Genomic DNA, 23,489 nt, shown 5'->3' with positions numbered 1-23,489 from the left:
TGGTTGAGGTGGTGTGTGAAGTGAGAGGGTCAGGGAAAATGATTTGGTAAACAGAGAAGAGGTAGTGAAAGCTTTGTGGAAGATGAAAGCTGGCAAGGCGGCGTGTTTGGATGGTATTGCAGTGAAATTTAATAAAAAAGGGGGCGACTGTGTTGATGACTGGTTGGTGAGGAGATTCAATGAATGTAAGGCTCATGGTGAAGTGCCTGAGGATTGGCGGAATGCGTGCATAGTGCCAATGTACAAAGACAAAGGGGATAAAGGTGAATGTTCAAATTACAGAGTATAAGTTTGTTGAGTATTCCTGGTAAATTATATGGGAGGGTATTGATTGAGATGGTGAAGGCATGTACAGAGCATCAGATTGGGGAAGAGCAGTGTGGTTTCAGAAGTGGTAGAGGATGTATGGATCAGGTGTTTGCTTTGAAGAATGTATGTGAGAAATACTTAGAAAAACAAATGGATTTGTATGTAGCATTTATGGATCTGGAGAAGGCATATGATAAAGTTGATAGAGATGCTCTGTGGAAGGTATTAGGAGTATATGGTGTGGGAGGCAAGTGCTGGAAGCAGTGAAAAGTTTTTATTGAGGCTGTAAGGCATGTGTACGAGTAGGAAGAGAGGAAAGTGATTGGTTCTCAGTGAATGTTGGTTTGCGACAGGGGTGTGTGATGTCTCCACTGATGTTTGATTTGTTTATGCATGGGGCTGTTAGGGAGGTGAATGCAAGAGTTTTGGAGAGAGAGGCAAGTATGCAGTCTGTTGTGGATGTGAGGGCCTGGGAAGTGTCAGTTGTTGTTCGCTGATGATACAGCACTGGTGGCTGATTCCGGTGAGAAACTGCAGAAGCTGGTAACTGAGTTAGGTAAAGTGTGTGAAAGAAGAAAGCTGAGAGTAAATGTGAATAAGAGCAAGGTTTTTACGTACAGTAGGGTTGCGGGACAAGTCAATTGGGAGGTAAGTTTGAATGGAGAAAACTGGAGGAAGTGAAGTGTTTTAGATATCAGGGAGTGGATTTGGCAACGGATGGAACCATGGAAGCAGAAGTGAGTCACAGGGTGGGGAAGAGGTTTAAAGTTCAGGAAGTGTTGAAAAATGTGTGGAAAGCGAGAACATTATCTCGGAAAGCAAAAATGGGTATGTCTGGTTCCAACTATGTTATATGGATGCAAGGCGTGGGCTATAGATAGGGTTGTGTGGAGGAGGGTAGATGCATTGGAAATGAGATATTTGAGGACAATATGTGGTGTGAGGTGGTTTGATCGAGTAAGTAATGAAAGGGTAAGAGAGATGTGTGGTAAAAAAAAGAAAGTGTGTGGTTGAGAGAGCAGAAGAGGGTGTATTGAAATGGTTTGGTCACATGGAGAGAATGAGTGAGGAAAGATTGACAAAGGGGATATATGTGATAGAGGTGGAGGGAACGAGGAGAAGTGGGAGACCAAATTGGAGGTGGAAGGAAGGAGTGAAAAAGATTTTGAGCGATCGCGGCCTGAACATACAGGAGGATGAAAGGCGTGCAAGGAATAGAGTGAATTGGAACGATGTGGTATACCAGGGTCGATGTGCAATTAATGGATTGAACCAGGGCATGTGAAGTGTCTTGGGTAAACCATGGAAAGTTTTGTGGGGCCTGGATGTGGAAAGGGAGCTGTGGCTTCGGTGCATTATACATGACAACTAGAGACTGAGTGTGAACGAATGTGGCCTTTGCTGTCTTTTCCTAGCGCTACCTCGCGTCCGTGCGAGGGGAGGGGTTTGTCATTTCATGTGTGGCAGGGTGGCGATGGGAATGAATAAAGGCAGCCAGTATGAATTATGTACATGTGTATATATGTATATGTCTATGTATGTATATATATATATATATATATATATATATATATATATATATATATATATATATGTTGAAATGTATAGGTATGTATATGTGCATGTGTGGATGTGTTTGTACATACATGTACATGTGTATGTGGGTGGGTTGAGCCATTCTTTCGTCTGTTTCCTTGCACTACCTCGCTAACATGGGAGACAGCAACAAAGTATAATAATAATAAAAAAATCTTTCTCATTACATCAAATTTCTACTTTTTTGCTTTTTTGAATTCCTGATTTTTTTTACTATCACAAACAGCCTTGAAAGGACTAAATGGTCTGTTGCTGTTTGAATTCCTTTGTATTAATTTATTTCTGAAGATTATAGCACCAAGACATGAGGAAATTTTAGCAATTTTTCTACAAAAGATGAAACTAGAGCCAAATGCTTTACAATACTGCTGAGACAAAGTATATTCCAATCAAACATAGCAGATATATCCAAAATGGCAATAACATCAATACACACAAGAAGAACCACACTGCTGAAATAATACAGACTAATGAACCTAACTTTGCACAAAAAGTATTTGAGAATGATAAAATATATAAGTGTGTATGTATATGTGTGTATACGTTGAAATGCATATGTGGTGAGAGTAAGTGAGCTTGGGAAGGAGACTTGTGTGAGGAAGTACCAGGAGAGACTGAGTACAGAATGGAAAAAGGTGAGAACAATGGAAGTAAGGGGAGTGGGGGAGGAATGGGATGTATTTAGGGAATCAGTGATGGATTGCGCAAAAGATGCTTGTGGCATGAGAAGAGTGGGAGGTGGGTTGATTAGAAAGGGTAGTGAGTGGTGGGATGAAGAAGTAAGATTATTAGTGAAAGAGAAGAGAGAGGCATTTGGACGATTTATGCAGGGAAAAAATGAAATTGAGTGGGAGATGTATAAAAGAAAGAGACAGGAGGTCAAGAGAAAGGTGCAAGAGGTGAAAAAGAGGGCAAATGAGAGTTAGGGTGAGAGAGTGCCATTAAATTTTAGGGAGAATAAAAAGATGTTCTGGAAGGAGGTAAATAAAGTGCGTAAGACAAGGGAGCAAATGGGAACTTCAGTGAAGGGCGCAAATGGGGAGGTGATAACAAGTAGTGGTGATGTGAGAAGGAGATGGAGTGAGTATTTTGAAGGTTTGTTGAATGTGTTTGATGATAGAGTGGCAGATATAGGGTGTTTTGGTCGAGGTGGTGTGCAAAGTGAGAGGGTTAGGGAAAATGATTTGGTAAACAGAGAAGAGGTAGTAAAAGCTTTGCGGAAGATGAAAGCCGGCAAGGCAGCAGGTTTGGATGGTATTGCAGTGGCATTTATTAAAAAAGGGGGTGACTGTATTATTGACTGGTTGGTAAGGTTATTTAATGTATGTATGATTCATGGTGAGGTGCCTGAGGATTGGCGGAATGCGTGCATAGTGCCATTGTACAAAGGCAAAGGGGATAAGAGTGAGTGCTCAAATTTCAGAGGTATAAGTTTGTTGAGTATTCCTGGTAAATTATATGGGAGGGTATTGATTAAGAGGGTGAAGGCATGTACAGAGCATCAGATTGGGGAAGAGCAGTGTGGTTTCAGAAGTGGTAGAGGATGTGTGGATCAGGTGTTTGATTTGAAGAATGTATGTGAGAAATACTTAGAAAAGCAAATGGATTTGTATGTAGCATTTATGGATCTGGAGAAGGCATATGATAGAGTTGATAAAGATGCTCTGTGGAAGGTATTAAGAATATATGGTGTGGGAGGCAAGTTATTAGAAGCAGTGAAAAGTTTTTATCGAGGATGTAAGGCATGTGTACGTGTAGGAGGAGAGGAAAGTGATTGGTTCTCAGTGAATGTAGGTTTGCAGCAGGGGTGCGTGATGTCTCCATGGTTGTTTAATTTGTTTATTGATGGGGTTGTTAGGGAGGTGAATGCAAGAGTTTTGGAAAGAGGGGCAAGTATGCAGTCTGTTGTGGATGAGAGAGCTTGGGAAGTGAGTCAGTTGTTGTTCGCTGATGATACAGCGCTGTTGGCTGATTCATGTGAGAAACTGCAGAAGCTGGTGACTGAGTTTGGTAAAGTGTGTGAAAGAAGAAAGTTAAGAGTAAATGTGAATAAGAGCAAGGTTATTAGGTACAGTAGGGTTGAGGGTCAAGTCAATTGGCAGGTAAGTTTGAATGGAGAAAAACTGGAGGAAGTAAAGTGTTTTAGATATCTGGGAGTGGATCTGGCAGCGGATGGAACTATGGAAGCGGAAGTGGATCATAGGGTGGGGGAGGGGGCAAAAATCCTGGGAGCCTTGAAGAATGTGTGGAAGTCGAGAACATTATCTCGGAAAGCAAAAATGGGTATGTTTGAAGAATAGTGGTTCCAACAATGTTGTATGGTTGCGAGGCATGGGCTATGGATACAGTTGTGCGCAGGAGGGTGGATGTGCTGGAAATGAGATGTATGAGGACAATGTGTGGTGTGAGGTGGTTTGATCGAGTAAGTAACGTAAGGGTAAGAGAGATGTGTGGAAATAAAAAGAGCGTGGTTGAGAGAGCAGAAGAGGGTGTTTTGAAATGGTTGGGCACATGGAGAGAATGAGTGAGGAAAGATTGACCAAGAGGATATATGTGTTGGAGGTGGAGGGAACGAGGAGAAGGGGAGACCAAATTGGAGGTGGAAAGATGGAGTGAAAAAGATTTTGTGTGATCGGGGTCTGAACATGCAGGAGGGTGAAAGGAGGGCAAGGAATAGAGTGAATTGGATCGATGTGGTATACCGGGGTTGACGTGCTGTCAGTGGATTGAATCAGGGCATGTGAAGCGTCTGGGGTAAACCATGGAAAGCTGTGTAGGTATGTATATTTGCGTGTGTGGACGTTATGTATATACATGTGTATGGGGTGGGTTGGGCCATTTCTTTCGTCTGTTTCCTTGCGCTGCCTCGCAAACGCGGGAGACAGCGAAAAAAAAAAAAAATATATATATATTATATATTATTTATTAATTATTATACTTTGTCGCTGTCTCCCGCGTTTGCGAGGTAGCGCAAGGAAACAGACGAAAGAAATGGCCCAACCCCCCCCATACACATGTATATACATACGTCCACACACGCAAATATACATACCTACACAGCTTTCCATGGCTTACCCAGACGCTTCACATGCCTTGATTCAATCCACTGACAGCACGTCAACCCCGGTATACCACATCGCTCCAATTCACTCTATTCCTTGCCCTCCTTTCACCCTCCTGCATGTTCAGGCCCCGATCACACAAAATCTTTTTCACTCCATCTTTCCACCTCCAATTTGGTCTCCCTCTTCTCCTCATTCCCTCCACCTCCGACACATATATCCTCTTGGTCAATCTTTCCTCACTCATCCTCTCCATGTGCCCAAACCACTTCAAAACACCCTCTTCTGCTCTCTCAACCACGCTCTTTTTATTTCCACACATCTCTCTTACCCTTACGTTACTCACTCGATCAAACCACCTCACACCACACATTGTCCTCAAACATCTCATTTCCAGCACATCCATCCTCCTGCGCACAACTCTATCCATAGCCCATGCCTCGCAACCATACAACATTGTTGGAACCACTATTCCTTCATACATACCCATTTTTGCTTTCCGGGATAATGTTCTCGACTTCCACACATTCTTCAAGGCCCCCAGAATTTTCACCCCTCCCCCACCCTATGATCCACTTCCGCTTCCATGGTTCCATCCGCTGCCAGATCCACTCCCAGATATCTAAAACACTTCACTTCCTCCAGTTTTTCTCCATTCAAACTCACCTCCCAATTGACTTGACCCTCAACCCTACTGTACCTAATAACCTTGCTCTTATTCACATTTACTCTTAACTTTCTTCTTCCACACACTTTACCAAACTCAGTCACCAGCTTCTGCAGTTTCTCACATGAATCAGCCACCAGCGCTGTATCATCAGCGAACAACAACTGACTCACTTCCCAAGCTCTCTCATCCCCAACAGACTTCATACTTGCCCCTCTTTCCAAAACTCTTGCATTTACCTCCCTAACAACCCCATCCATAAACAAATTAAACAACCATGGAGACATCACACACCCTGCCGCAAACCTACATTCACTGAGAACCAATCACTTTCCTCTCTTCCTACATGTACACATGCCTTACATCCTCGATAAAAACTTTTCACTGCTTCTAACAACTTTCCTCCCACACCATATATATATGAGAGAGAGATGTGTGGAAATAAAAAGAGCGTGGTTGAGAGAGCAGAAGAGGGTGTTTTGAAATGGTTTGGGCACATGGAGAGAATGAGTGAGGAGAGATTGACCAAGAGGATATATGTGTCGGAGGTGGAGGGAACGAGGAGAAGAGGGAGACCAAATTGGAGGTGGAAAGATGGAGTGAAAAAGATTTTGTGTGATCGGGGCCTGAACATGCAGGAGGGTGAAAGGAGGGCAAGAAATAGAGTGAATTGGAGTCATGTGGTATACAGGGGTTGACGTGCTGTCAGTGGATTGAAGCAAGGCATGTGAAGCGTCTGGGGTAAACCATGGAAAGCTGTGTAGGTATGTATATTTGCGTGTGTGGACGTGTGTATGTACATGTGTATGGGGGGGGGGGGTTGGGCCATTTCTTTCGTCTGTTTCCTTGCGCTACCTCGCAAACGCGGGAGACAGCGACAAAGTATAAAAAAAAAAAAAAAAAAAAAAAAAAAAAAATATATATATATATATATATATATATATATTATATATATATATATATGATACAGCGCTGTTGGCTGATTCATGTGAGAAACTGCAGAAGCTGGTGACTGAGTTTGGTAAAGTGTGTGAAAGAAGAAAGTTAAGAGTAAATGTGAATAAGAGCAAGGTTATTAGGTACAGTAGGGTTGAGGGTCAAGTCAATTGGCAGGTAAGTTTGAATGGAGAAAAACTGGAGGAAGTAAAGTGTTTTAGATATCTGGGAGTGGATCTGGCAGCGGATGGAACTATGGAAGCGGAAGTGGATCATAGGGTGGGGGAGGGGGCAAAAATCCTGGGAGCCTTGAAGAATGTGTGGAAGTCGAGAACATTATCTCGGAAAGCAAAAATGGGTATGTTTGAAGGAATAGTGGTTCCAACAATGTTGTATGGTTGCGAGGCATGGGCTATGGATACAGTTGTGCGCAGGAGGGTGGATGTGCTGGAAATGAGATGTATGAGGACAATGTGTGGTGTGAGGTGGTTTGATCGAGTAAGTAACGTAAGGGTAAGAGAGATGTGTGGAAATAAAAAGAGCGTGGTTGAGAGAGCAGAAGAGGGTGTTTTGAAATGGTCTGGGCACATGGAGAGAATGAGTGAGGAAAGATTGACCAAGAGGATATATGTGTTGGAGGTGGAGGGAACGAGGAGAAGTGGGAGACCAAATTGGAGGTGGAAAGATGGAGTGAAAAAGATTTTGTGTGATCGGGGTCTGAACATGCAGGAGGGTGAAAGGAGGGCAAGGAATAGAGTGAATTGGATCGATGTGGTATACCGGGGTTGACGTGCTGTCAGTGGATTGAATCAGGGCATGTGAAGCGTCTGGGGTAAACCATGGAAAGCTGTGTAGGTATGTATATTTGCGTGTGTGGACGTGTATGTATATACATGTGTAAGGGGGTGGGTTGGGCCATTTCTTTCGTCTGTTTCCTTGCGCTGCCTCGCAAACGCGGGAGACAGCGAAAAAAAAAAAAAAATATATATATATATATATTATTTATTAATTATTATACTTTGTCGCTGTCTCCCGCGTTTGCGAGGTAGCGCAAGGAAACAGACGAAAGAAATGGCCCAACCCACCCCCATACACATGTATATACATACGTCCACACACGCAAATATACATACCTACACAGCTTTCCATGGCTTACCCCAGACGCTTCACATGCCTTGATTCAATCCACTGACAGCACGTCAACCCCGGTATACCACATCGCTCCAATTCACTCTATTCCTTGCCCTCCTTTCACCCTCCTGCATGTTCAGGCCCCGATCACACAAAATCTTTTTCACTCCATCTTTCCACCTCCAATTTGGTCTCCCTCTTCTCCTCATTCCCTCCACCTCCGACACATATATCCTCTTGGTCAATCTTTCCTCACTCATCCTCTCCATGTGCCCAAACCACTTCAAAACACCCTCTTCTGCTCTCTCAACCACGCTCTTTTTATTTCCACACATCTCTCTTACCCTTACGTTACTCACTCGATCAAACCACCTCACACCACACATTGTCCTCAAACATCTCATTTCCAGCACATCCATCCTCCTGCGCACAACTCTATCCATAGCCCATGCCTCGCAACCATACAACATTGTTGGAACCACTATTCCTTCATACATACCCATTTTTGCTTTCCGGGATAATGTTCTCGACTTCCACACATTCTTCAAGGCCCCCAGAATTTTCACCCCCTCCCCCACCCTATGATCCACTTCCGCTTCCATGGTTCCATCCGCTGCCAGATCCACTCCCAGATATCTAAAACACTTCACTTCCTCCAGTTTTTCTCCATTCAAACTCACCTCCCAATTGACTTGACCCTCAACCCTACTGTACCTAATAACCTTGCTCTTATTCACATTTACTCTTAACTTTCTTCTTCCACACACTTTACCAAACTCAGTCACCAGCTTCTGCAGTTTCTCACATGAATCAGCCACCAGCGCTGTATCATCAGCGAACAACAACTGACTCACTTCCCAAGCTCTCTCATCCCCAACAGACTTCATACTTGCCCCTCTTTCCAAAACTCTTGCATTTACCTCCCTAACAACCCCATCCATAAACAAATTAAACAACCATGGAGACATCACACACCCCTGCCGCAAACCTACATTCACTGAGAACCAATCACTTTCCTCTCTTCCTACATGTACACATGCCTTACATCCTCGATAAAAACTTTTCACTGCTTCTAACAACTTTCCTCCCACACCATATATATATGAGAGAGAGATGTGTGGAAATAAAAAGAGCGTGGTTGAGAGAGCAGAAGAGGGTGTTTTGAAATGGTTTGGGCACATGGAGAGAATGAGTGAGGAGAGATTGACCAAGAGGATATATGTGTCGGAGGTGGAGGGAACGAGGAGAAGAGGGAGACCAAATTGGAGGTGGAAAGATGGAGTGAAAAAGATTTTGTGTGATCGGGGCCTGAACATGCAGGAGGGTGAAAGGAGGGCAAGAAATAGAGTGAATTGGAGTCATGTGGTATACAGGGGTTGACGTGCTGTCAGTGGATTGAAGCAAGGCATGTGAAGCGTCTGGGGTAAACCATGGAAAGCTGTGTAGGTATGTATATTTGCGTGTGTGGACGTGTGTATGTACATGTGTATGGGGGGGGGGGGTTGGGCCATTTCTTTCGTCTGTTTCCTTGCGCTACCTCGCAAACGCGGGAGACAGCGACAAAGTATAAAAAAAAAAAAAAAAAAAAAAAAAAAAAAAAATATATATATATATATATATATATATATATATATATATATATATATGATACAGCGCTGGTGGCTGATTCATGTGAGAAACTGCAGAAGCTGGTGACTGAGTTTGGTAAAGTGTGTGAAAGAAGAAAGTTAAGAGTAAATGTGAATAAGAGCAAGGTTATTAGGTACAGTAGGGTTGAGGGTCAAGTCAATTGGCAGGTAAGTTTGAATGGAGAAAAACTGGAGGAAGTAAAGTGTTTTAGATATCTGGGAGTGGATCTGGCAGCGGATGGAACCATGGAAGCGGAAGTGGATCATAGGGTGGGGGAGGGGGCGAAAATCCTGGGAGCCTTGAAGAATGTGTGGAAGTCGAGAACATTATCTCGGAAAGCAAAAATGGGTATGTTTGAAGGAATAGTGGTTCTAACAACGTTGTATGGTTGCGAGGCATGGGCTATGGATAGAGTTGTGTGCAGGAGGATGGATGTGCTGGAAATGAGATGTTTGAGGACAATGTGTGGTGTGAGGTGGTTTGATCGAGTAAGTAACCTAAGGGTAAGAGAGATGTGTGGAAATAAAAAGAGCGTGGTTGAGAGAGCAGAAGAGGGTGTTTTGAAATGGTTTGGGCACATGGAGAGAATGAGTGAGGAATGATTGACCAAGAGGATATATGTGTCGGAGGTGGAGGGAACGAGGAGAAGTGGGAGACCAAATTGGAGGTGGAAAGATGGAGTGAAAAAGATTTTGTGTGATCGGGGCCTGAACATGCAGGAGGGTGAAAGGAGGGCAAGGAATAGAGTGAATTGGATCGATGTGGTATACCGGGGTTGATGTGCTGTCAGTGGATTGAATCAGGGCATGTGAAGCGTCTGGGGTAAACCATGGAAAGCTGTGTAGGTATGTATATTTGCGTGTGTGGACGTATGTATATACATGTGTATGGGGGTGGGTTGGGCCATTTCTTTCGTCTGTTTCCTTGCGCTACCTCGCAAACGCGGGAGACAGCGAAAAAAAAAATAAACATATATTTGCGAGTATGGGCATATATGTATTATATATACATATAATGAACACCTTAATTCAACCAAACTCATTTGTGAAGGACAGCATTGACTTGTTCCCACTAAAAGCATGTAAACACAACTATTCTATCATCTATCTATATCTCTGATGACTGTTTCCAACTGAACTCCAGTGCCACTTCTTAGTCTTTGGTGCCTCACCCTCAATAGGCCACTGGCAGAGGGCAATTCTCGCACACTGTTTGTAGAGGCTCCTACCAAATGTTCCTACTGACTATTTCTACATATGTTCCTACTTAACACTTTTGCCTAATGTATCTACCTAATTCCTCCTGCCTATATTTTCCTACCAACTACGACTATTTATTGCTCTCATCATTTTGCCGAAAGGCAGGACTAGCAAATAGTGCTCACCACAGGAAAATCTAGAGTTTTGAGGAATGATTTGTGTGAGTTAAGTGTTGTCAAGTGTTATGTATGACAAGGAGCGATCGCAAGTCTGTGGACAGAATGCCAGTAGTCCACTTGAGGGTGAAACAGAGGGTAAAACAGAAAGAAAGGACAGCTACCTGGGTCTGAGGAGTGCATCTTGACAACCACTGAAGTGCTGGCTAACTCCCCGGTCGTTGGCTGTCTACCAACTACTTCCTACCAACACAACTATTACCTTATTAGATAAAGTAAACCTTGATGTGTTACAATGAGTAAGACAAGATACAAATGGTAAAATAAGAAAAATCTAACAATTTCTAACCAACAGAAAGATCAAAGTAGTTACAAATGGAAATATGTATGAGAAAAAAGATATTCTTTCCGGGTACTGCAAGAAATTAATCTTACCTACACAGTCTTCGTAATAATGATCTCAGACAGTTTCTTAGTCCAATATAACACCAATGCCTTGTCATCAACAAACACTTTCCAAGCACTTATTACTGCATACCTGACCCTCTCTCTAGCACCCTTGAATTTACCTCCTTCACCATCATAACCATAATAAACACATTAACCATCCATGATGACATCACACACACCTGCACCATACCCACCTTCATCTGGAACCACTCACTTTTCCTTTCTACCTACTCATATGTAAACTTTACTATAAATCTATCTATCTATATCTCTGACGCCAGTTCCCTCTGGGAACTCCCGTCAAGGAGAGGTCACAGCAAAAGAGTCTCCACTTATCTCTGCCCTTACATGCCTCCCTTGCACACACAATTCCCCGCATTCTTCCTCTGTTTCTCTCCCTCCAGTATTCCTCCACCCTATTTGCCCATGTTTCAGGTGGTCTTCCACTCACATCAACCCCTTTAATTGTACTATCATACACTCTCCTTTTAAAATTCCACTCTTGCATTCTTTCCACATGCCCAAACCATCTCAAAGTATTACGTTTCACCCATTCTACTACTCCAAAATTCATTCCCTTTGCAATCCTTGCCATAACAAATCTCTCATAAACCCTTTCATTTCTAACTTCATTCCATCTAAACATATGATCTTCCACATAGCTCATTTCCACAGCCTAAATTCTTGACCTCTATGCCCATTCCATGTCCATGTTTCAGCTATATAGGTCAGGGTTGGGAGGACTTGTGTTGTCCTTTTATCCTCTCTACACTTCCATACTTACACTTCTACCCTTCATTATTCTATTAAGGGACCCAATGACTCTTCTACCCTGTACTGCACTCTCCCTTATCTCTCCTTCCATATCACCACACTTACCCAAGATAGCTCCCAGATAATTAAATCACCTCACTTCTTCCAATCTTTTTCCCCCATATCCACAGCAAAATCTAAAACACTTTCTTCTTTCACTCCATATGGTTTTACAAAATCTATACTTTCACTATGTTTCCTTTCAAACACCATTGATTCACTTTTACTTGCATTTTCCTTCAATCTCTTCTGCTTACATACATCATTAAACACACTTAAAACCTTCTGCAACTCCTCTTCACTCACTGCAAACATCACAGTATCATCCGCAAATAGGCTTGCCACTAGACACCATCTCACCGCCACACTCCATCTCTACCGCCCTTTTCCCTAGTTTTGCTTTTATCTCTCTTATCGCTCCATCCATGTATATATCAAAAAGCCATGGTGACATCACACAGCCCTACCTCATATCTACATGTATCTCAGAAATTTCACTTAGCTCTCCATCCACTTTTACATCAGTATTTGCTCCTCTATAGAAGGCTTTTACACCATCCAACAGTTTTCTCCCTGTACCACATATCCTTAACACATCCCACAAAGCATTCGACTCGACTCTGTCATAAGCTTTTTCCAAATCTATATAGGCTGTATACAACTTCTTACCTTTTGCTGAATACTTTTCCATGGTCAACTTTACTACAAAAATCTGATCCACACATACCCTACCTTTCCTAAAACCCCCTTGCTCTTCACTTATTCTGCATTCAGTCATTTCCATCATTCTCTCAATTTTCTTGCATACAATTTTCCTGGTATGCTTGAGAGACTTGTTCCCCTATAATTGCTACATACATCCTTCACACCTTTTCCTTTGAATAAAGGAACAATAATAGCTTTCACACAACCTTCTACTTCCATGCTAAATTACATATATGATGCATCCACTCTGCCAAATTTCTCCTCCATACTTCAGCATTTCAGACATAATCCCATTCCTGGTGCCTTTCCTACTTTCAGCCCCATTATTGCCCTTCTTACCTCCCTCTTTGCTATGGCCCCCTACACTTGTATCCTCTTCCTTCTCTCCTCCACACATGTAACAACTGCTCCCCTCCCCCTTCTCCCACATTCATCAGTACTTCAAAATACTCTTTCCATCACACTTTCATTTTCTCCTTTTGATTCAGCAATTCTCCTTCCTTACTTCTCACATTAACAGTTCCACTTTTACATCCACCTCTTTCCTTTTTCACTTTCCAAAAAAAGTTTCTTACTATCCCAAAACTTTTCACTTAACTTTCTCCCAAAATCTTCATCTACTCTTTCTTTGCTTTTTTCTATCAGCTTCTTAACATTCCAAATATTCTGTATTCTTCCCTCCTAACTGTCTCTAATGGCTTTCCTCCCATATCATATATTCATGATATCTTCAACAATGCATCTGTCTCATCCTTATCATGTGCTTTCTCCAGATCCATAAAGGACACATAAAAAATCCTTATGTTTACTTCTTCAAAGTAAACACATGATCATATATCCCCTAGCACCATCTCAATCACTACTCTCCCATACAACTTAACATGTGCTGGGGTTGAAAAAGAGGGCAACTGATAGCTGGGGTGAGCAAGTATCAGCAAACTTCAAGGAGAATATGATGTTTAGGAGAAGGTTATTAGTGTGAAAAACAAGAAGACAAATGACAGTGATGAGGTAAGAGGTGGAATGAGTATTCAATGTGCTTGATGATCAGGTGGCAAATGTCTGTGTTTGGGTTAGGGAGGTATGAAAAGTGAGAGAGTCATGGTATGTAGTTTGCTGAAGAAAAAGTGGTGAAACCCTCGTGTAAGATGAAATGTGGCAAGGCGGCTTTGAGTGGGTGGTGCTGCAAGTGAAATTCTTAAGAGAAGGGATGACTGTGTTATTGGATGGTTAAAAGGGATTTTCATTAAAGGAATGGACCATGGTGAGATGCATGAGGGCTGGCAAAATGCATGGACAGTGCAAAATGTATAAAAGGCAAGGGAGACAGAGGAAAGAATTTGAATCAAAAGGAGCAAGTTTGTTAAGTGAATGATGAAAATGGTTTATGTCAATATAAGAAGTACAATGAATACTGCTGAAATATATGGCTGGCATTCATTCTTCCCCTACGTCCATACAATTTCAGCATATCCTCTTTAGCTCTCTTAACCAAACTCTCTATTACCACAACTCTTTCCTTACCTACCATTTCCCATTCAATCAAACTTCCTCACACCACATAGTTTCCTCAATCATTTCACTTCCAATTCACACTCCATACATTCCCAAACCATTCTTCCCCTTTACCCATGACCTTTGTTTCACTCAGGGGTATAACATCCATGATCCTTTCCCATCTTGGTTACATCCACATACACTAAGACACCTCAGCCTTCATGGGCTACTCACTTGGCTCCTCCATCTGTTCTAACCTTTACCAACTGAAATACTGGGAGAGTGTTTATAGGAAAGTATTCTTCCTCCCCTAACCCCACAGATATTCTATTAATTCATTTATAATCACCCCAGAACCAATTTTTAAAAAAAGAATCCTTATTTTCCCTCACAGCACATCAATCATTGATGACTGCTGTTCAAGGATTAAGGATAGAATTTTGAAGGGTATGCAAACTGCAGGTTGAAAGATAAAAGAAATGAGGCAAAAATGACTAAGTGAAAATATGGAGTGGGAAGTGTTTACTAGGTGCACATTGCCAAACTAACAATAGGTGGAAGATACAATCTAACCATGTGTTCAGAAAAAGCTACCTACAAATAGGTGCATACTACCAATTTAACAAGACATAAGACGACAATTCAGCCATTTGTTCAGAAACAGTTACCGATGACAGTCTATGTGCTTTACAGAGATATGAGAGGTGGACGGGATTTGGAGAAATGCAAAGATGGTGAATTCTGGGGAATGTAAGAAACTGCAAAATTAGATGCCATATAGGTAAGGATACATGTGCAGTAGTAGCATGGACAGATGCAGAGAATGGGTATATGAAAGCTAATAAACAATGTATTTCATTATGCAGAGTGATATAAATTGTAGGACATATTTCAAAAATTTGGTAAATGGGAGAATTAAAGTAATGAGCTAACTGGAAAAAAAAAGCCTTCACTAGTGTTCTATGATCCTGTGTAAGAAAATTTTCTGACTGAATGATAATATAATTGAATATCAAAGATATAATAATATTAAGTTGCATGAGCATACAGTGATACAAAATCATCAAATATTTCAAATACTGTATCAATTCTGTTCTGAATATATTATAAAATACACTAAACATAATAGCTTTGAAACACAAATCATGAATAAAGTTTATAACTTTTCTAACTATCCTTATATTCAATAAAATCAAATACTTCAAAATATTACTTGTAAACTTTTTTTTAGGTAATTTACAGCTTGATATCAACACTGGTTAAGTTAAATACCACATGTAACTGGATTATAAAAAAGCAAAAGCAATGAACCCAGAACAAATAACATATCATATGAATAAACCATGCATGGTGTATACCTCTAATTCCTTGTTTGAGAGCGTTGAGCGCCGCTTGTCGAAGATTACCAGCAACTCAGGGGCCATACCTACACAAATAACACAAACACACACACATGCATAATCAGTGACCACTAACACATAGCAACAGTAAAAAGCTTGAAATGACACTAAGTTAGGCAAAGCAGGATGGTGCTCGTGCTGTGCATCTGGAACTAAAAATCATCCATGTCTACATTAATAGAGATCCTAAACACATAATGTGAGATAAGAAATAATGAGTTCTGTGCCTGAAGTGAAAACACATTACTTAAACATTATGAACAAAAGTCACATCTTCATCTACATACAAAATCAATATAATACATATGGATATGTAAATTCTATCTTATCTGAGTGTGTGTGTGTGTGTGTGTGTGTGTGTGTGTGTGTGTGTGTGCGTGTGTGTGTGTGTGTGTGTGTGTGTGTGTGTGTGTGTGTGTGTGTGTGTCTGTGTGTGTGTGTGTGTGTCTGTGTGTGTGTGTCTGTGTGTGTGTCTGTGTGTGTCCATGTGTGTGTGTGTGTGTGTGTGTGTGTGTGTGTGTGTGTGTGTGTGTGTGTGTGTGTGTGTGTGTGTGTTCCTGTGCATACCTATGATGAGATTTTGCTATGATGCCAAGCTAGCTCACCATGCTTACTACTTGTCTTGCTTGTTGGATATTGCTGTTTCCCTTGACATTCACTTGTGCGGTGTCAGAATGTCTCAACTGTTGAATACTGTTGTTTTTCTGTGGCTGCTCTTTTGGTGCAGTTAACTACTCAAGGTTCATTCAGTATCGTCTTACTCCATGTGTCTAACTTTATTTTGAATGTTTTTTAGTCACTCCATTTATGTTTCTTAGTTCTCCTAGTACTGCATTAAATGAATGCCCCAGCTTCCTGGCCCTGAATTTGTATATTTGTGTCTAGTATCCTTTAACTACCTTCCCAGGTATCAAACTTGAATTAATGATTCCTTGCTGAGTTGGATTCAGACTTAAAACATTACTGTTTAAGACTTCTATTTGCTGCAAAGCCTATATCATCATGTATCTCTCTCTCTCTCTCTCTCTCTCTCTCTCTCTCTCTCTCTCCTTTTTTCTGCACTGTAAAGTTCATGTTCTTTCAGTTGCTGATGGTAGTTCATCTGCTCCAGCCCATCTGTTTTGCTTAAAGTGCTTCTAAATTCTCTCCAATTTGTTCCTATTCATCTGCTTAACTACCAAACATATCAATTTTTACTTATGTCATAATTAACTTTCCTTTCCTTGTGAAAGTTTTTAATACCATATCACTAATTACTTGGCTTTTAAGTAGTATCTTATCAATGTGTTTCTTAAATTCAAGTTCTTAATTCAAAATGACTCTCAAATCCTTAATATTTAGATCACTTGCTATTCCCCTTCCTGCAGGGCCCTCATATGTAGGTATGGAAATACTGTCACTTGTTCTGTGACTTACTGCTCAAATTCCACTACCCTAAATTCTATTAGGTTTTCCTCCATCAATTTCTATATAGTGTCCGGACTTCTTTGCAGTTTTCCTTTGTCTTCATCTTCCACTGTTTTATCTACTCTTGTCTCATTTGCAGAACACTTGATCATGCTCTCTCTCTAACATTCTCATCTATGTCTGACATCATGATTACAATGAGTGATGAGTCTGTTACTTTTGCTTGTGAGAAACCTGAAAGCACATCTTAATGACATTTTAGAGGGTTTATAGCTCACGAAGCCTATCATGTACAAAAAAGTGGAGGGAGTAGAAGGGGCCTCTGAGTAATAAATGAACTGGATATAAGAGTGTGAGAAAATTTTGACAGTTTAATATGAACTGGGAGTGAAAGCTTTCCAGATTCAAATCTAATGCCTAGGAGTGTTGCCAACTTCAGTGAATCTACTTATTTTGTTTAATAAGTTTTTTTTAAGATAATGGCCAACAATGAGGAAGTGATCTAATATCACTACTGTATGAAAGTGCAGCTATGAACTAACAAAAGGTAGTCATGTGTAAACTAAAAGGAAACACTGTCACACCTGGTCAGATTTATATTCTCCTCATGACTCAGGATCTTTTGTTCTAGTAACCTTCATAATTGTTACTAGAATTACTCTATGGGATATGCATTAGACCATTAGCTTTGCCTGGGACAAGAAAGAAAATAACAATAAAGGTCTTAAAGAAAGCAGAAAAATTAGACAGGAAAGCTAGATCAAGTTGTTTACACACACAAACAAAGCCAAGCGCTGTGCTAAACTTTCAGTTAAAATTTGGACTACAGTCTGGTGTGAACTCCAAAAACACAATATACAGAGGCTGGTCAGTAATAGCAATATCCACACGGAAGAGACAAAATGTACAAATGAAAGAGGAACCACAAAAGAACAAATGTCTGGAGATGACATGAGAAATTGTTAGAAATCCAAATCAGAAGTAAGCACAACTAGAGGAAGAGGTAAAAATACTAAGGTAGCAATCCAAGGATCATGAAGGGTGTCATGACATAACAGAAGAACTTAAGGATCTGAGACATGAAGTCACAGGGTATGAACAAAATTTCAATTTAGTAGAGGATATGCAGAAGGTACATAATCATAGGAAAGGTGAATTATTTAAAAACCAAATAAGATCTACACATGAAATGCACGGGGGGAGAAGGGTGCCATTTCATGTGTGGCGGGGTAGTGATGGGAATGGATGAAGGCAGCAAGTATGAATATGTACATGTGTATACATGTATATGTCTTTGTATGTATATGTGCATGTGTGGGCATGTATGTATATACTTGTGTATGTGCGTGGGTTGGGCCATTCTTTCATCCGTTTCCTTGTGCTACCTCACTAAAGCGGGAGACAACAACAAAGTATAATAAATAAATATATAAGATCTAATGGGTTTGTTCAGACAGAGGAAACACATGTAGAATCTATCATCAGTAAGGGGCAGGGAGGTGCACAGGTACCACAAACTTAGAGGGAAAGGACTAAAAGACATACACAATCTCTTGGCACTAGTGGAAAGGGAGGTGCAGGAGTAATTTCAGTGACTGATCAACAGACACAGACTATGAACACTAATGTAAAGGAACAAAGAATTAGGGTTATACAAATAGACAGAAAATTAAGTGCAGCTTTAGAAAAAACAATGTGAACAGTTAAAAGATAGAGCAATCACAGATGTCTACAGCCTAGCTGATGAAAGGTTCAGAAATGTGCAGAGCATAAAGACCATTGCTTGTTAGCTGCAAAGGAGAGATTTTTGAGAAAATCAACACTGAAGGATTTCGCTGAAAAGTGGATGGCACCAAAATTAGAAAAAATAGCAAAGTAGGAGAATGATGGAGATTTAAAACACTAAAAATTTTTGCTTTAGAAAAAAAGAAATCATACACTAGATTGGGAAGATATGGGAAAGAAAGAAGAATTAGTGGTCAAATTCAGAAGACATAAGGGGACAACTATTTAAGGTTACATTTGACCTGGTGTCATCTACCCATGGCGTACTTAAGAAATCCATGAAAACTTATAGATATAGTGGAGTTCAGCTGGGTATTCATCATACAAAAAATTAAAGGAAGAGAAGGAGAAAAGCAAAGAGTACGGGAAGAGGATCAAGCACTGGAGATGCCAAAGGAAGCAAGATGATAGAGCAGCTCCACCATCACTGCAGAGTGGGCAGCAGTGGTGGGTGATGGTAAAGTCAGACTGAAAATTAGGTATTCAAATGCTGATTGATTAACAGATTATGGCAATGAGCCATAATTGATGGAGTGTATTAAGGAAGTGCACCTAATGTTGTTGGGGCTGTGGAAACAAAGCTTACTAAAGAGATAAGATTTCACCCTTTCTGCCCAGAGGGGTACATGATAGTAAGGAAGGAAAGAGAAGGGAAAAGAGTGGATGAACTGGCTCTCTTAATAAAAGACAGCCTTACTTTTCAAGAAACAGAGGAGGATGGCCTATTCAGAAAAATACATAATAGGATGAGTAACTATAAGGAAGAAGTACAAAATAGTGTTATTTCAATCGAGCTTTTGCCTTCACAAAGGCATCACCAGGAATCTACAAAAAAAAGAGAAAAAGTTGTCACTAAACTTGGATATGAAATATAAAATGCAAACAAAATGCATAAAAGAAACATGCTCAGAGAATCCCACAGTACATGAAAAGTAAAGGAAAATGCAAAGAGTGATACAAATTAACATCATGATGGGTAGTAAGAGTTACAACCTAAATACAAAATATGGGAACAGCAATATAGAAAAACTTGCAGTTGAGGAAACATAAAACAATATTAAACAAGGCAGGAATATAGACAGTCCATTACTAAATACATTAAAATGGGCCAAGCAAAACCATTATTGTCTAGTTGAGGAGTTGGGGTCAGTTTGGGCTCGTCTGATTCTCATAGACCCTCATAATCCAGGACTGGATGGGTCAGTGACACATTCCTCCTGCCCTTAACTGGTGGACTTAGTAGCTTGTGGAGAGTCATTGATGTATTCCATCTGTTTAGGCCTCAAATGGTATTAGGTCTACGTCCTCTTGGTTGGCCATCAGAGAGCTGTATGGTAGGGTTATGTTTGCTTGTATGTTGATCCCGCTGCATATGTGAGGAGAGTGATCAAGGTGTGCTCAACCTGGCAACTTCTACATCAAGAATTCGCATGCATCTGGCAAATGTTAATCAACAATGGATATTCAAATATTGAATTTGATACCATTGTGAACAACATGCTTGAGCAATAGCTTGTAACAAACAGACAACATCAATATGACAGCATTAAAGTTTAATACAGGAACACATTTACAACAACATATCAAAAGGATGTGAAGGTCATGCAAGATCTTGTGGCCAGAAACTGCAAGGTGACTGATGAAGACAAGGGTATCTGTCTGATAATATATACTACGATAATCCCAAAACATGTTCACTCATAATGAGCAACAATATGGTAGGTCACTCTAGAAGTCTGAATCATAGCGATGCACTTTAAGGGTAATGATGCAATACTGGAAGATGTCAGCCTCACCACATAAAATACATTGTACATACAACCTGTACCCTGAGGTGCTGCCTCTGGCTTCACTTACAAGAAGATGGAATCAAACAATATCAAGAACAAAAACATGGAACAAGACTAACAAGGGAGATTACAGTGAATAACATCTAAATCATTACTAGTTGCAGTGATCAAAAGAGACTACAGATACTAGAAGCCATTCACATTAGATAGAAGGTACTTGGCATCAGTATCCAGACAAACATGACCACTGGCATACGGCTCTTTGATGGCCAGCCAACAGGAAGTAGACTTAATGCTATTTTAGGACAAGAGGAACATGTCACTGACACGCCACAAGCTACCAAGTCTATCATTTCAGGACATGAGGAACCTGTCACTGACCCACCAAGTCCAAGATTACAAAGGTCAGAGAGAATCAGATGAGCCCAACCTGAACTCAACTCCACATCCAAACAATAATGGTCTCGCTTGGCCCAACTCTGAGTATTTAGTGATGGCCTGTCTATATTCCTACCTTGTTTAATATGGTTCTTCTGTGTTTCTCAAACTTTAAGTTTTTCTATATTACTGTTTCCATATTTTGTAATTCGGTTGTAACTCATACTATCTGTCATGCTATTGTAAATTTGTATTGCTTTTAGTGTTTTCCCTTACCTATTATGAGCTATGTACTGTGGGTTTTCCGAGTGTGTTTCTTTTATACATTTTGTTTGCATTTTACATTTCATACCCAAGTTTTGTGATGTAATTCTTTTTCTCTTTTTTGTAGATTCCTGATGATACCTCTGTGAAGGCAAAAGCTTGACTGAAATAAAATGGATAATTCTGAACAACTGGTGTTTGAGCACCCATCTAATGATACAATAATATTGAGAAAATTCAAGAACAAGAGAAAGACGATTAATTACTGTAAATATGCTGTAACTTCAATTCTCTGGACATTAGAGAAAACCTGCTCCCAGCTTACATGTTGTCCCAGTATACCCCATCGTTCCAGTTCACTCTATTCTGTACCCACCCTTTACCCTCCTGCAAGTTTAGGCCCCAATCATTCAAAATCTTTTCTACTCTATCCTTCCATCTCCAACTTGGTCTCCCACTTCTCCTTGTTCCCTCTATTTCTGACACATAAATCCTCTTTATCAACTTCCCTCACTCATTCTCGCCATATGTCCAAACCATTTCAACAAACCCCCTTCTGCTCTCTTAACCAAACTCTTTTCATTACAAGACATTTCTCTAACCATGTCATACCACATGTTGTCCTCAAACATTTCAACACATCCAACCTCCTTGACACAACCCTATCTATAGTTCAAGCCTTGCAACCATATAACATTGCTGAAACTACTATCCCTTCAAACATACCCATTTTTGGCAGCTCTCCCAGATAACATTCTCTTTTTGCACACATTCTTCAGCGCTCCCAAAACCTTTGCCACCTCTCCCAACCTATAACTCACTTCCACTTCCATGTTCCATTTGCTGCCATGTCCACTTCTAAATATCTTAACTTCACTTCCTTCAATTTTTCTCCATTCAAACTTACATTCATACTAACTTATCCCTTAATCCTGCTGAACCTGATTACCTTCTTTTTATTCACATTCACTCTCAACTTTCTCCTTTCACACAATCTTCCAAACCCAGTCACCAACTTCTGCAGTTTCTCCCCTCGAATCAGCCAACAGTGCTGTATCATCAGCGAACTGCAACTGACTCACTTCCCAGGTCCTCTCATCACCAACAGACAGCATACTTGCCCCACTCTCCAAGAATCTTGCATTTACCACCATCACCACCACCCCATTCATACAAATTAAAAAACAAAGGCTACATCACACACCTCTCACTTGGAACCATTCACTCTCTTCTCTTCCTACTTGCACACATGCCTTATACCCTTGATAAAAACTTCTCTTTGCTTCTAGCAGCTTACCTCCCACACCATATACTCTTAAGACCTTCCACAAAGCATCTCTAGCAATCATATCATATGCCTTCTCCAGATCCTAAATGCCATATAAAAATCCATCAGTTTTTCTAAATACTTCTCACACATATTCTTTAAAGCAAACACCTGATCCACATATCCTTTACCACTTCTGAAACCACACTGCTCCTCCCCATTCTGATGCTCTGTACATGCCTTCACCTTTTCAATCAATACCCCTCCCATACAACTTACCATGTATACTCTATAAACTTAAACCACTTGTTGTTTGACCACTCACCATTATCCCCCTTTGCCTTTATGCAATGGCACTATAAATGCAATCTGCCAATCCTCAGGCACCTCACCATGATCCATACAGTCATTGAATATCCTTTCCAACCAATCAATAATACAGTTGCCCCTTTCTCTATAAATTCAACTGCAATGCCATCCACTCCCACTGCACTGCTGCATCTCATTTCTGCAGGGCTTTCTCCATCTCTTCTCTCTTCACCAAACCACACTCCATGACTCTCTCGCTTTGCATACCACCCCAACCAAAATACCCTACATCTGCCATTCTATCATCAAATACATTTAACAATCCTTCAAAATATTCACTCAATCTCCTCCTCACTTCATCACTACCTGTTGCCACTTCCCCTTTCATCGATGTTCCTATTTGTTTTCTTGTCTTTCTTACATTGTCTACATCCTCCCTTAAGTTTAATGATAATCTCTTTTCTTACTATATCATTCCTTATTCAATCAACAATCCTCCTCATACCACATACTTCTCAAATATTTCATTTCTAAAGCATTTACTCTCTTCCATAATTTATATCTATGGCCACTGCCTGACACCTATACAACATGGACAGTGACCTCACTTTCCACATGCTTCTCAATGCATTCCCACACCAAACTTTCACCCTCTTGCCCATATTATGGCTTAAACTCCCAGGCATCTAAAATGCTTCATTTCCTATAGGCTTCCTCCA

The 23,489-nt window shown here is 40.6% G+C and overlaps 1 protein-coding gene across 15 annotated transcripts in view; it reads right to left on the bottom strand.

The window, feature by feature from the left end:
* Positions 1-23,489, bottom strand: part of LRR (Leucine-rich repeat) — a 258,329-nt gene that overhangs the window by 5,436 nt on the left and 229,404 nt on the right. For 10 of the 15 annotated variants that reach the window (XM_071686586.1, XM_071686594.1, XM_071686588.1 and 7 more), the window contains one exon: positions 15,529-15,596. The exons of the other annotated variants lie outside the window; for them this stretch is intronic. In XM_071686586.1, the coding sequence (XP_071542687.1) occupies positions 15,529-15,596 (68 nt within the window). The remainder of the gene's footprint in view (positions 1-15,528; positions 15,597-23,489) is intronic. 15 annotated transcript variants of the gene reach the window in all.

This window comes from Panulirus ornatus, chromosome 42 (assembly GCF_036320965.1).
Source record: "Panulirus ornatus isolate Po-2019 chromosome 42, ASM3632096v1, whole genome shotgun sequence".
NCBI classification, from domain to species: domain Eukaryota; kingdom Metazoa; phylum Arthropoda; class Malacostraca; order Decapoda; family Palinuridae; genus Panulirus; species Panulirus ornatus.
This window is presented reverse-complemented; position numbering and strand designations above follow the sequence as displayed.